At 44.5% G+C, this 15,568-nt stretch overlaps 1 protein-coding gene across 6 annotated transcripts in view; it reads right to left on the reverse strand.

Annotated features, from left to right (window-relative positions):
* Positions 1–366: 366 nt before the first annotated feature.
* LOC149329965 (venom metalloproteinase antarease-like TserMP_B) overlaps positions 367–15,568 on the reverse strand; it is a 73,450-nt gene continuing 58,248 nt past the window's right edge. For 5 of the 6 annotated variants that reach the window (XM_089560680.1, XM_089560679.1, XM_089560676.1 and 2 more), the window contains 2 exons: positions 960–1,028; positions 367–564 (listed from right to left, as the gene is read on the reverse strand). In XM_089560680.1, the coding sequence (XP_089416806.1) occupies positions 400–564; positions 960–1,028 (234 nt within the window). In that variant the 3' untranslated portion in view covers positions 367–399. Of the gene's footprint in view, positions 565–959; positions 1,029–14,672; positions 14,856–15,568 lie in introns of those variants that run through there. The other variant, XM_089560678.1, reaches the window with a different exon arrangement.

A 15,568-nucleotide genomic window follows, 5' to 3' on the forward strand; every position in this document is an offset into this window, starting at 1 on the left:
TAAATTTTTCTTAGATTTACATTGAAAACAAACGTTTGAGCAAACTTTGCTATTGCCATTCTACTAACTGTGAAAGAAAACAAGAGCGCGTCTATTATCTAGCAGTTTTTCAGGCTTGCTTGTTTAAAAAATAAGTAAAACGAAAATGCTGGACAAAAATGACAGAAAATGCGCAGGCTGCGAAGCCACTCGAGATATCTTGTGTGTAACAGCGCGGTGCATTGCACATTTTATGCTTATATTACTAACATTGTTCTGTCACTTTCCCTTTCGGAAATTTTTGGTTTGATTTATTTTTCTTCAAACTAAAAAGAAAATGCCCTTAAGTGCTACGTTAGCCCAAGTCTAATACTTTAAAATTTTCTGATCACTTCAATACTGGCCATTAAAAAGCAGTCCTCAAGTGCTCGCTGTTTTCATATTCGCTAACGTTTCAGAAAAGAGAACAGAAGTTAAACGTTGCCCTCTACTCACGGCAAGCAGCATCCTTAAGTTCACAACAAAAAAACCAGATCCAGTCAGGCACATTTGACGAGGTTCAATGCTGTCATGTACAAAGTTGACCTGTGAAAAAAGAGCAACAAAATGTGCGATTCAGAATATTAAGGTTTCTTCCCCACTTTCAAGAAAAAATTTACACCAAATGTTATGAAACATAGTCGCTAATTCCTATTCTTAGGTCCGCAGTGCTGACCTAAAACTTCATTGGCGAATGTAGCATGGACGCAACCACAATACGCCCCGCTGCTTCCTACGCTTCTTATTTCCGCGCAGAAGCTTCTACGTTTTTGTACAGCATGCATATTTGAAGTCATAAAGACTGACTCATGTTCACCCCTCCATGTATTTTGCTGGCGAAATATTAATTCCCAGCCTCCTTTGAAAAACGCCCTTATAAAATATGCTTATGTCTACGAAAAATATTCCACTTCATTCTCCGAAGCCTATTCCATCCTTACCTCCGCTATGGATTCTGGTGGCATGTCAGCCGTCGCCAAATCGGCAAGCGCCATCTGAACTTTTTGTGTCTGCAAGAAAACACTTGCATTAGCAGTTCTGCACAGAATTAAACGCTATCAAATGCTGCTTGCTGAGGAAGTGGTCGCATCGAATAATTAATAACGAAGACATACTGCTACTGTCACTTAGTTAGGAATGATTAAAAAAGTAAAGGTGCAATGCTCACGGAAACACAGACTGGATATCACATGGCTTTTTTTTTCAGGTTTAAGGACGTCTGAGTGGTGTGTGTGTGTCGGTGAGGGGGGGGGGGGGGGGGGGGGCTGATGGAAAATATTCTGAAACTTTCTGACTGGGCGCAATCGTTACTTGATTTAGCAGCATATGCTGGTCACTTACATTGACAAACAACCTGTTATGCTTTAGGCCGTAACCTCATAATAATGTTTTCTCAGCGTAGCGTACATGCTCAGGAATTTTATCACCGCTGTCAAACGTGTCAATAAAAGATAGGGTTACTGATCCCACTACCAAATATTGTACGTCTTAAAATGTTGCAGCCCAAACATTTCTTGGCCTGGGAAGATACTTCGTGAAAATTACTTATTTTAATATGTCTTTACTTTTTAGACCTGAATCTGAGTTCATATGGCAAGTTTCATCTTTCTTTAGGGGTGACTTGATTTCATCAATAGGACAAGCAGGACGTCTTGAAAGACATCACTATGGTTTAGCAATAATACATTAAGGCTGACTATAAATGAAACGCGCAGTACACAAATAAAGGCACTGGTTTAATTGTGGAGACTTCAGATTTAAGCTTTTATGATAGGCTGTGCAATGAGCATGTAAGTTTCAAAAATGCGAGTCATAACAGATGCGCAAAATATGACGTCATAGTGTGTTTCCGAAGAGAAATAATAGAAGTGATTCTCGAAAACACCAAAATGAAACAGATATGATTATCCCATTATCGGCAGAGCGACAAGTTCTGGAGGCCAGTGCTCAATATTTCATGCGTTCGTACCTCTTTCTCCAAAGAGTGGCTCATCAAAGCGAGGTCCACCAAGCTCGACGCCACGTAGAGAGAGTACAGCATAAGGAACATTCTGATGTCGTAGCATACACCAAGCCGGACCAGCATGTAGCCGGATATGGAAACGACGCTGAATGCCCTGAGGCAGAACAACACTATGCACGGGCCCAAGGTTGCACTGATTTCTTCTTTAAGACTCTGTATTGTTAACATATTCAGTCGAAGCTCTTCAACATCCCTGATAGTGAGACCAGACTTTCGCTTCTCCTCTAGAACATCTGCTTGAATGATTATATAGTTCACAAGGGTCTCGCAAATGCCTCGAATCGTGGCTTCATTGCCATAGTCGCAGGCCATGAACAGCGTGTTGCACACTACCCTGTATACGTATGTGAGAATTTGGCGATAGCTGAGATACCTGTAAGCGAGTCTCAGCAGCGAAATAAACAGCTGCAGCATATACACATTCAAAGAAGCGAAGAGTGAAGCTTTGAGGATCTGTGTTGTCAGGCATTTCCTCTCTTGGCGATGGAATCTTGGCAGTACCAATGACTGTTCAAAAGCATGGGCGTTGCGGAGAAACCTCAGGATAGCTCCAGACCTGAAGGCCATTACAAGAAAGACGATGACGCTTTCCAGACCTATGATCGCCTTCATACACGTGTACAGGGAGTTGGAAACAGCAACATTCGCGGCTCTAACGCTTAACGCTCGCGAGTAAACCTCAGAAATCTTGAACGAAAAGAGCAGTGAGGCACAGACCAGGCAGTAGGCGCTGTAAAAAGACTTCCAAGAAACTCTGGCTCGATTCAGATTGGTGCGATTTAGATTGGCGACGAAGAAACAACCACACACGCGCCACATAACGAGATGCCTGTAAAGTCGCTCCGACATCTGCCACGTTGTAGGCGCGCGGGAGAATAACATCGGCATCACCCCCGAAAATATTGCCGAGCAACCTTTTTACTATCCAGAGTCAGAGTGGCTGAAAAGGACAACCGCCGAAACATGTTTCCAACAGAGCCTCAACATAACTTTAGTGCTTACTTTATGGACACACGTGGCAGTTCTGCACGGTAAATCACGGAAGAATCTCGTTTAAAGTTCTTCAAAGCTCAATCTCCTTCCACCATCAAGATCAATGCAGAAGTCGAAGCCCGCGCTGAGTACAATGTTATTTTTGCTTCAGCTTGATGTGAAAAGTTAGTGGCTTTTGATGTGTGTAATTTTGCAGAAGTGTACTCGGTCGCACACGTGCATGAGGCGGTTTCCATATCACGGCTGCTGGATGTCAACATCCTGCGTGTTTGAATAGAAACGAGATATTTCGCCAGATATTTCCCACGGGGAACCTGTGATTTCAACATACATGGAGTTCATTGCAGTCTGAAGAAGAGAGCGACGGAAGTGACTGCTATATATTTTGGCCTATGTCGTTTTTCTTTGCTTGAAGAAAATTCACCGACGGCTTTTCGGCACGAGCGATTTTCGCGACAAAGGCATCGCAGCACCGATTATAGCAACAGCGCAGCTGCGCCACCGCATTCCCATTCCTCGTGTTACCTACGGGGTCTTCAGCTTGGGTGCCCCCACCCTAGACCACGTGACCTCACCCAATTCTGGCCTCCACTGACCAGGTCTCCTGGCCTCCACGGCAGCCGTACCTCGCGCATCGCGCACCCTTCATGGTCATCGGGTGGCAGCGCGCTTGTAAGACGTCTCTGAACGCTTCGAAACACCTCGCGGACGGTCTTTCGTCCTAGGCGCAGGTGTCATAAATAGCCATGGAGAAAGGCACGTATGAATACTAACTGTCCTAGACGCGTTGACAGTACCGCGAAAGTGCCTAGGCGATTACAACACTCGGTAACTGCAATCGTAAGGTCATCGCCCACTAAAAAGCGCGGGGCGGGGTGCCATGTTGCAGCCGTGCAAGTTGTTGAAACAGAATCGCAGTGCCAACGTCCACAAGATCCTACGCGAAGGCTTTATAAACTGAATTTTAATAAAAAGACAAGTTGAAAGAGTTATATCGACTACAGAAGGCATCCTCAACAGTGACTTAGAAGGACGTGTTTGCAGGCCAGTTCGTAGGACATCGCGAGGAGCAAAACCGCAAAACAGGAAGAAGAGAGAGAAAGGGATGGGACTCCACCCTGTGTTGTCGCCTGCCTCTGTCCCGTCCTGCTTCCTCACGATCCACAAAAGCTGCGTTCTAATAGTCATACCGACTGTCGTAAGCGTACTCTAGATTTCGTTTCTCTCATTTTTCCAGCGCACCATAACATGAATTGATGAAAATTCGCCGTTGGTTACTACTAAATATGATGACAAGTTTAGATTTTTCTTTTTCCTGTTTTTTTAGTCTAAGAATGTTGTGAGCACAGTCGCTGCTTTTTAGTTCTGCAGGGTCTGAGCTCCCTTGTGCCGTTTAGATCTGTAATTTTTTTAGAGGCTACGGAATTTACAGGTTGTTAACTTATTCGCGTCAATAACGAGCCCCCGCCCCCCCAACACGCCCACATTGCCACCTGCAGATACGTACTGCGTACAGACGCACGCACGCACGCACGCACACACACACACACACACACACACACACTCACGCACGCACGCACGCACGCGCGCACACACACACACACACACACACGCACACACACACACACACAAGCACACACACACACACACACACGCACGCTTGTGCTTTACTTGGCTTTTTCTTCTTTTCATTGTATTTCCTTCTCTATCTGTTTGTTATGTTTTGTACTCAATTTATGCTTTCTACTCTTCAGTCTTTTCTTTTACGGCCACGTGCACTATTCGCCTTGCTGGAAGCGTGGCGCTTGAGATGTACTCTTTTGCAGATTCTGGTTTCTTCAAAGCGTATCCAAAGTGACATCCCTTAAACAGATTCCTAGTGCGTCTGGTGCCTTCGTGTTGTTGACCACATCAGGCCAGAAGTGGCTCTACACTGTAGACACTTTTAAAATACCTGTCTTAAGAAATAAGCGTTCGTAGCGAAGACGGACATTCGCAATTAGGAACCGCAATAAAGACCGTGCTACTATAATTTCCTGTTTATGAACCCACGGACACTTGGAAAAACGATAGCCTGAACAAGTATTTTGTAGCGAGAGCTACACTACGCTACCCTGTCGAGCATTTCGCCGTGAGCCTGGGAGGCCGATAGTGCGCACGCACGATACTAGAGAGGAGCAGCAGGTGCGCGGTGAATGACGTCAGAGTTCGCCATCGCCTTCCGCGCTAGGAGCCGCACCGGCCCGACTACGCCCGCCGACACCGCGCATGAATGCGCATGCGCTAGAACCGGAGGAGGGCAGCAGGTGTGCGGAATGTAAGCCATAGGCCGTCGGCGCTCATTGTATTCATTGGCGTTAGCGCTGACAAAGTTTTACACTCCGATCGTGATAAGTAAAGGAAGTGCGCATAACTGCCTCCCTGAGTCAGTGGACGCCTGAATCACACTTATAAGTACGTTGGGTGGTGATTCACCGAATACTTCTTCGATGCTTAGCATTAGGCACAACAAGTTCGACAACATGCATAACCAGGAAGGAACGGTAGCTCTCGCTACTTATATCCTGACATAGCTGAGCTACGCCACTGCCAATTTTTTTAATTGATTCCGACTAATCCTGCATATAATGGGACGTATAGAAGCAATATATTTTTTTGTACGAGACGTTCACCACACGCAGAATTTATTACTAGTGAGTGCTGTTACCACGCGAGCTATCCTTGATCAATATTTCAAATAACAGCTCTCTGGAGCAAGCTACCTTCATTTCCGCCTTTCGGTGTCGAGCTCCCAGAATAAGTATTTCTGTTTTGGTCTTCAGCTTTTGTATGCTGATCAGTGCACTAGTAAAGTCTGCAAAAAGGCGCCGCTTCAGCTAACCAACAAATATAGGTTTCGCAGCCTTGACTCTGCTTAGAAACCATGGTTTATTACTATTAAATCGAGGAATTTGATTTAAGAGAGATGACATTTTTCACTTTGATGGGTATATTCAAATCTTACAGGAAGAAAAGCTTCAGCACAGTTACGGAAGTTCAAGCTTTTTGAGGAGGGTACCAGACACTCACAAATATAAAATTTCGTAAGCCTCTCCGTGTCATGTGCTTCGTTCTTACTGTGGCAGAAGCTGCAGGCCCAGAATTGCCGACCCACTGCAATGCTGGTGACATAATGAGATCTAAACATCCGTGTGGTTTAAAGGTTTCTTCATGATCGTTGCTGCGGGTCTTAGTAGAGGTCCTCAGTGTTTATGGGGACTGCCCAAGCTCTGCGTGCCAGCTGAATTGGTCACCCCCGTGCCTGACGAGGCTTCCACAAAAGATGTGTAGGGCTGGCCCTTGATCGCACGCCCTGTATTAATAGTCACAGCTGTATATCTGCAGGTAGGTATATAACACCAGGACCAGTTGTGCTTATAGAGTTTACGGACCGCTGCCCAGACTTTCTCATATCGGTCATGATACACAAAGCAGTAATGGGAAGCTTCTATTGACGGTGCAATGTATTTTTACCGCGGAAGCATTAGATGCCTCAGTGAAACGTAAACCCGGCGTCGACAAAAATGTCGTCCCAAAAAGTGGTGCACAAAAAAACTGGTGATTGACGAAAGCGGTGTGATGCCTTCAGAGGCTAGAGATTACAAATAGTTAACCGAAATGGGTCACTACTTGTGTTTTCAGGTGTACTAATTAGAAAGGAGTGGACATAATTGGAAAATAATTGAAATAGATCACGAATTGAATTCCAGTTCTTTGGATTTGCTGATACGTAAGTGTCTTAGGCGCCCAAGGTAATTTTATTTTGTTTGATATCTGTGCAGATTCCTCGAACAGGGCTGAATGTAATACAGGAACATCAAAAATGCCATTTCCTTTGCCTCATCTTTACCAGACGGTCTGTAGAGTCAGTGACAGTACGGGGTTCTGTAGAATCAGCTGCTAAGTATGAGCGCAATTTATCCCAGTCTGTGAGAAGCTGCGAACGAGGGTTGAGAATCTTTGAACCGTAGGCAATAATAGTGCAGACCGGAAAGTGGTCACTCTCAAGGCTGTCTTGGAGCACCGTGTGAGATTTAACGATTATGTTCGGTGTGGCCCATGTGAGATCGGGTGTGGTGTCGCGGGTGACACTTCTTCCATTGCGAGTGGGTACGGTGGGGTTTGTGATCAGGTAGATTCTTGCTTATTAAAACCTATCCGGTTAAAAAAAGTTATACTAGCAACAAAACGAGCCGAATTAAATAAGTAGAACCTCAGGGCTCATTGAGAATGCATGCGTCTTAAATATCGTCAGGTAATCAGAAATATTATCTTTGTCGCGAAGGCGGTATTAGGCATTCTTCGCGGTATGCTTTTCCACAAAACAGGCATTCAAAACCTGATGCCACAGCAGCAAAACTCATCTTAATGCTTTCTATGTCGTTGTCCTTTGACACGGTCGCGCGAAAATCTTCAGCTAGCATGTCGATCCTTTGCGGACTGTGCACCAGACCACCGTGTACAGTGTCTGCGGAGCCTCCGTCATCGTCTCTATCTTCGAGAATTTTTGGGTAGACTTACAACTCTGGAAGCGGGCAGAACGCGCACTACATTAGTGCTTTTTTATGACTGGAACCTTAGGCAGAACCCAGAAAGCGTGTGAACGAGGCCCACTGGGCTGTTTTAATTATAACAACCAGGATTATAACAAAAATGTGCCCACTTCCATGATTTAAAAAAGTGTGGTAAGCGCAGAATCATAGCCTCTGGTGAGTGGCTTGAAAGTAGTTTTTGATGAAATATCCGAATTTTATATTCCTTTATTACTAGAGCACAGCACTGAATCTCTGTTAGACGAGATCAGAAATGTTATGGCGCAGTTAGTTTCCCAAGAAAAACCCTCTTTTTTACTAAAGTTGTACATGAAACAGATTTTTTATTCACTAGCCGACGAGGAAACTAATGTCGTGAGTTAACGTTTCGAGTACTGTACCGACTGCTCGAAGAGTCACCAAATTCGGACTACATAAACTTATTCCTAAGGAGCATGACCATCAAGGTGTTAATAGAAGTTCTGGAAGAAAAAACCAGTGCAACAATTCTACAAGAAACGCACGCATTTAAAGAAGCGGATGTTTCGGAGCCCCCTTAAGCATTTGCCTGTTTTTCATGCATGCAGGAAATTGAACAAAAAATTAAGAGACGACAGGAGAGCCCACTTCAACTGAATTATTACTCGAAAGACGAGAATTTATTGCCTTCAAGCAGTTGTGTTACTTTACTCGACCTGGAGCCGTTCTTCACGTGATTCTAGAGAGTTGCGGTATTACCTCAACATTTCTGAATTAAACTTCCCCGTCTCAGTAACAATAAAGGGCTCCTGGAAATGAGAAATGCATTGTGGCACTCCCGGTAATATGTTTGCCAATTTGGACATTTTATCGGCATCATATTCTGAAGCTGTCTGCAGGGTACACATGTAGATATGTCTGGACTGCATTCACGGAGTACTGACGGCAATCCAGCTTTTTCTACCACTCTTAGCAAAATTAGAATCCGCTGCATAGTAACCGGCATGCACAGTTGTGGTATTATAGGCAAGGTAATGGAAGGTGCTAGCTTCGATTGTCGTCTCTAAAATTTTGCCTCCCCAAAATTGAGGAGTATCCAAAAGTAAGCGTCGATGTTCGGAGCTTTCGGGATCTACCTATTGGTCACTGAGGGCTTTCGATAGGCACGCAACGCTTTGATTGGAGCTAAGCAACCTCAAATGGAGAAGTTGATGTCCCCAAGAAGCACCACTTGTGGAATGACCACGCAATAGCAAAGGCTGCCACAAAGAAATACTATACTATTATGAGATTGTTATTGCAGTTTATTCTGTACAAACAAAACATAGGATTATTCTACTAGAACAGAGGAAGCCAAGGTGTCCAAGGGAGGTTTTCTGAACGGTAAGGCACAGTAACAAAAGCTGGGGTAGCCCCTTCAAGAGGGCGCATGGGTGGTTTCATTTTGCCATCTCGTCCACATATGCCTGGAAATCACTAGCTTCGAAAAAACCAGTGTTCAGGCGGCAGTCAGATTTTTTTTTATGTAGTTCCACGTAGACAGGCTCAGAAGAAACGGGCTCGACTAGTTTTCTTTTTGGCAATATTAAGTAGCATATTTTGTTATGAAGCGGCCTAGATATGCAGGTATAGAACTGAATGCTCAGCTTTCAAATATTAACGTTGATGCTCAGAACAAATTAGGAGCAACTAATATTGTTCTACGGGATAAAAAACATGTATTAACCAAGGTTTTATTTCATTAGGTTCAAAAATTAAATTCCTCGCGTAAGACTTACTAGAAATGGAGAAATTGTTAGTTCTCGGTGATGATATTGGGAACAAATTCTTACCTGCAATTAATATCTTGGAGAAAATTTGAAGTAGATAAAAGGCAAGGAGTGCGGACTTCATCTTAGGGCGTCAAGCACCTCGCCATTTAACACGCAGCTTACGGGCGCTGTTTTGCCTCCAGCGAAGTGAGCGCGGTGCCTATTTCTATGAAATGCAAAAAAAATTACCAACCAACTGCCGCTCTACGCAGCAGAGCTCTGACCTTGGCAAAAGATGAGTTACATTGGTTTCGAATAAAAATTATGCGCGATAGCGATGCGGTGAGGCCGGGTCTTTTAATCAGTGCAAGGAGCTTAAGAAATTGTGTGGTGCTACAGCTTCCTCACTTTAGAATTTTTATATGATCCCATCAACTCATAGCCAATTGACTAATCAATGCATGCTTCTATGGAGTGCAAGTAGAGGGCTGATTGATCATATTACTATGGTGAAAGGTTCGCGCGAATAGATCTACGGATATGACAATCTGGCAGCAGCTTATTGCTTCAGTACAGGGGTGACAGCAGTGATCAAATATTTCTTGGTTCTCAAGTTCACTGCCTGTTCCGCGCAGTATCTAACGAACAGAAATGACACTGGTCTGCCACACCAAGACACCGCAATATTTCTCTAAACTCAGGCACGGAAACATGAAGGAAGATACGCTTAAACTCCGATTTTTTTTTTCTTCATGTACTTAAAAAACACTTTCCTATATGAGACAAGGTGCATACAAGTGAAGACGAAAGTAAATCGGGCAGATCAAAATGGGCGAATCGCTAATGCAAAAAAGAAAATGACGCTCACCGTGCCACAGCGAAGTACGAACATGTATGGAAAAGGCCGGATCATGGCGGCCGTGAGGCGCCATTATCATCATGGTGGAACGATTCGGAAAGCAAATGGAAATCATCTGGAAATTTTGCACGAAGTGTGAAGCTCTTCGTGTAATGCCTAAAACCTCATCATCGATATGTCAAACGTTTCCATATACGCGATCCTAACATGGAAAGGTTACAGATTTTCGCTCTCGCTCAATTTCATTTCATTTCTATGATTTTTTGCAGAGCGCGACACAACTTCAAAGATCAAATGTCAGGCTGTGAACTGTTTCCGCGCTCTAAATGTGCGGACTTCATTTCAATGCCTCAGAATATGACGAAATATACCCGTCGGCATGAGGCAAAGAAAATGACACTTGTGGCAAGAGGCTGGATTGTTTTTCGAGCTCCACTCTCAGCCTGTAACGAGTGTAACAGTGTCATATCAATGTCTATGTTGCATATTATAATGATATTATGAGTCTCTGTAAGAAAATTGTAATGTGTTTTTTTTTCACTAGAGATTCGGGTGTGCCATATCTAGGTTTTATAAATTGTTGCTCCTGAAAAAAATACTGGAATGTTACATTCCGTAATAAAAGATATAATGAGAGCCGCTTGGATAAGTGATGGTAGACAACTTTATTCATTTTTACATGTCTTCTCTGCTTGAGTGGGATTAAGGTCAACATGCTGCTACCATGCCGTACAGTGTTTAGACCAATCAGAGGTTTCCGTTGCATAGCCGCGTTCTGCCGTCCAGCGTGGCGTCACAGCATGCTCACGAAACACCTTGGTGTGACATTGCGGCAGTAGGGCTTTGTGACGGGTTAGTTGGTATATAAGCTTCTGTCCTGCCTTCTCTCTTGTGTCTTCCTGTGTTCGTCGCTACCGTGCACTCTATTTATTCAAAGATATTGTGCCAACGCCATTGCCGCCCACAATGGAAAACACGCCTTAATGGCAGTCGATACAGAATGAAAGGCGCTTTAGCTGTCACATGCATCGTGAAAGCCGAAATCGAACCGTCGGAGAAGCGGATGACATGAAAAGTGGGCAGAAATCATTATCAGCACGTTTTCGTTTCACCAGAAACGCATAAACGCTAAAGAGCCTTTTTCTTCTCTTAATTTATTGCCCGATATGTTTGGTATCGCATCTAGCATTGCGCCATCGCAAATATGGGAGTCGCAAAAATCAATTTCGGCCAATAGAAATCAGTCACCAATGGTTCATGCCGAATGTGTATAGGAAAGCGGCGTTCATATAAAACTACCGGCAGACACTACTAGAGCGTAAGCTGTTAGTTTTCAACGGGAAAGTATATCATAGTGTTTACAGCCAAGCTTGAGGTTTCTGCGATTACATCGATTGTAGGTACAGGGGCGCGTTAAATTGAGTAGAAATCAACACTAACTTAATCCAGGTTTGAGAGGCGCACAGTTATAGGCAAGTGATGACCTAAGTGTTTAGCTGATAGCTAGGGCGGAGATTCTGACGCCCAGAGGAAAAAAAAATCTTCACAAGTACGAAACACCACAATTGGGTGGGTGCATTTCCTGGTGCAATCATGCTGGCGTATTCATCTTCTTGTAAAGCAGTGTAATATTAGAATGAAATTCTTAGAGGAATGGTCGAAAGTGAATTCAATGAAGATAAATCAGCGTAAAACAAAGCCACCTATATTCAGGACAAGACCAAGCATATACCTCCTGGCCAAGATATAAAAATAAGCTCCCAAAACCGTGAAATATTCGAGAGTTTTAAATATATGGGTGGTATCTTTTCTGCGATCCATTTTGGGATAATCACGTTAAATATGTTGTAACCAAAAAATGTTAAATAACTGGTGTAATAGGCCGTTTAAGATATATCTTTCCACACGCGTTAAACTCTAGTTGTAGAATTCACTTTTCCATTCGCATTTAAACTATTTTCAGTTAGTATGGGGCGCAACACAGCATTCACGAATCTAGAATATTTTCACCTGATATAGAAGAAATATCTACGACACACAGATAACACTTCCTACACAGCATCGAAAATAACTGTTTTGAAAAACTATGGCGTAACAATCCCTATAGATATCTCTTGAGTCCCTTCTACAAAATAGAAATCTCTAGAAGTATTAGCAATCTATGTAATTTCGCCCAAAATCAGAGCAAAGCTCGATATTGTCACGTTGTAGTGACGGCAGTCCAGTGGTCCGGAAGACACCAGCCAGTCTTGGAAACGAAGCTCTTTATTTGGGCTGACTTGCGCCCGCAAAAGAACTAAATCACTCGGCGGCGGCGTAAGCAACAAACATGCTCTTCGGTCGTCGAACTACGAATGTCCGCTGCTCGCGGCATCGCTCAATTTAAAGCCGGCAAGGAAACTTCCAGATAGCAGGACAAGATCATCTACAGTAATCTGGAAAAAGCAAGATGCAGCCTTTCATGGCTGCGATCAATCGAGATTAGTCTGGTCGCTTCTCGCGTCACGAACAAAAGAGATAACAACCCTTTCCTGCAGCCTTGAGCGTGAATGAACAAACACTACAATGATACGTGGTATTACCCCCCTTCCAAAGAAGCATCGTCTCGATGCTTTAAAATGAAAATAAACACGGAGAATGCTTCGAGAACTTAGAGTCCTTTAGCGCTCCTAGTAAGGTGTAAGGGCAGCGGTAAAAGCTTCAAGTCTGGCCGTGTCGTCGTCGTCGGTGTCATCGTAGTTTTCGTCGTCGTAGTTGTCGTCGTCGTCATCGTAGTTGTCGTCGTCGTCATCGTAGTTGTCGTCGTCGTCATCGTAGTTGTCGTCGTCGTCGTCGTAGTTGTCGTCGTAGTTGTCGTCGTCGTCGTCGTAGTTGTCGTCGTCGTCGTCGTAGTTGTCGTCGTCGTCGTCGTAGTTGTCGTCGTCGTCGTCGTAGGGTCGTCGTCGTCGTCGTAGGGTCGTCGTCGTAGTTCTCGTCGTAATTCTCGTCGTAGTTCTCGTCGTAGTTGAGGCATAGTCTTGTGTTTTCGTCGATGGAGGACCTTAGTTCTTGCGCTCAGGCGGCTCGGCGATGAGCATTCTTCCCGACGCAAAAAATCTTCTGTTTCGGCTGGTCGCTGGCCGGGTCGGGGCCGTGGGGCGCCGTAAGAGAACCCTCGGATGCCCATTCTCCTGTATGGGCAGTACCGGAGAATGTGACCGGCTTCGCCGCAGTGGAAGCATAGCGGGCGGCACTGGTCGGGTGTTCTCCACTCGTCGCATTTCCTCGGCCGTGTGCGACGCTCGTAGGACGGGCGAGTTGGGGCGAAAAGGCGGCGCTCCACCGCAGCTGGCTAAGGGCGATAGGGGCTTGGGTCCCGTCGTCGAGGTGCAGGACGGCGCACTGCTGCGGCGTAAGTCATGGCTGGAGGCTCCAGAGGCTGCGTGGTAGACTGGAGTCAGTTCCTCCGGTGAATAACTCAAAGGGCTGGCATCACGACTTGTAGGGGTTGTCCGGTACCTGGAAGGCTACCCCGCACCTCCACCAGATGTCACGTTGTAGTGACGGCAGTCCAGTGGTCCGGAAGACACCAGCCAGTCTTGGAAACGAAGCTCTTTATTTGGGCTGACTTGCGCCCGCAAAAGAACTAAATCACTCGGCGGCGGCGTAAGCAACAAACATGCTCTTCGGTCGTCGAACTACGAATGTCCGCTGCTCGCGGCATCGCTCAATTTAAAGCCGGCAAGGAAACTTCCAGATAGCAGGACAAGATCATCTACAGTAATCTCGAAAAAGCTAGATGCAGCCTTTCATGGCTGCGATCAATCGAGATTAGTCTGGTCGCTTCTCGCGTCACGAACAAAAGAGATAACAATCCTTTCCTGCAGCCTTGAGCGTGAACGAACAAACACTACAATGATACGTGGCAATATTATATCGCAAGACACACTGGGGACTGGTTAGTAGCGACGCCGCGCTTGAAGTAGGGGAAACAGTGTCTTAAGTACACAATATCAACACTTTAAAACTGGTTTGGTTTGATTTATGGGCTTTAGCGTCCCAAAGCGACTGAGGCTATGAGAGACGCCGTAGTGAAGGACTCCGGAAATTTCGACCACCTGGGTTCTTTAATGTGCACTGTTTTAGTTAGATCCGCTTTGACCTTTTCACACCACCAAAAACGGGAACTCTGGCTGATGCATACGATTTCAATGTAATAGTTTCTGCCTGTGCTATAGATGTTTTTACATCTTTTTCATAAACACTCTAAGGAATATGCGAGTGAGCAACATGTGAGTGCTGTATATTTGCAGTGCTGTATGTGTATTTAATATGTGTTTGTGCGTGCATGTATGTATACGAGGGATGCGATGCTGCCTCTGCGCTGACATAAAGGAATGTAGAACCGTAAAGGTCTCTAAGCACAGCTTTTTTCTACAGTACCCCACCTGTAATGGTACCTACAAGGCGGGAAATAAACAGTTCAACTCTATTCGAAATTGTGCCACTCAGTGCACTGATTTTTATTTAATGATAATTCGAATCCGCTCGGCGAATCCCGTTGAATCGCCCAGCATAGTTCGGAAAGAAAACGATTGCTTCTAAAAAGTTGGCGCACTTCAGACAGCTGTAGAAGGTGAGGTCTCCCAGTTTTCGGCTGTGCATACACCTTTCCTGCAAGTCTGCAAGCGATAAAATTGAGAGCAAGAAAGCATAGCTCAAAATAGAGAAGGCGGAAAAAAAACTTAAGGCTGTGGTAAGTGTGAAGCATGTCTCATGTATTAAATACTGCGCTTAAGAAAAATATAGTGCTGACGTTTAAACGTAATAACTACAGAGATCCAAGTTTGTGCATTTCGTGATCCGTACTTTATGCCCGTCAATTCCGGCAAAAAGCATTTTTCAACGGAAATGTGAGCAATTTTTTTATATATTGCAAGACTTCGCCATAATCAATATTATACGCGTAGATGTTTCATGAGGAGCCTTACATTTCTCGCTATTTCGATTTCTTCCTGTCGTCAAAAGATTGTTTTTAGTTTGCTCTTTTTCCCTTTTCTCGGCTTCGATTTTGAAGTTTTATTATGATTGTTCCCGAAGACGACATTTCGTGCAATTCTCGAATTCATCTGTAAGATTGTTGGGCAACTTCTTGGAAGGATACAAAGTCGATGTTTTTTCGTTTCTTGAACACAGCTTGGTTCGTATCGCAGTAAATAACAGCTAGCTATTACGGCTTTTGCAATAAATCACAAGACATCCGACAGCAATGCTTTATGGAGCGTTATAAAATTTTTAGTCGAATATCCTAGTCAAGAACGCTGTCGCACATTTATCGTCATGGCAGCAACGTGTGGCTGCTAAAGCGACTGACGTAGTAACGGCCGAATTTAGT

The sequence above is a fragment of the Amblyomma mixtum genome, chromosome 9, assembly GCF_055824585.1.
Source record: "Amblyomma mixtum isolate Tamu chromosome 9, ASM5582458v1, whole genome shotgun sequence".
Taxonomy (NCBI): Eukaryota; Metazoa; Arthropoda; class Arachnida; order Ixodida; family Ixodidae; genus Amblyomma; species Amblyomma mixtum.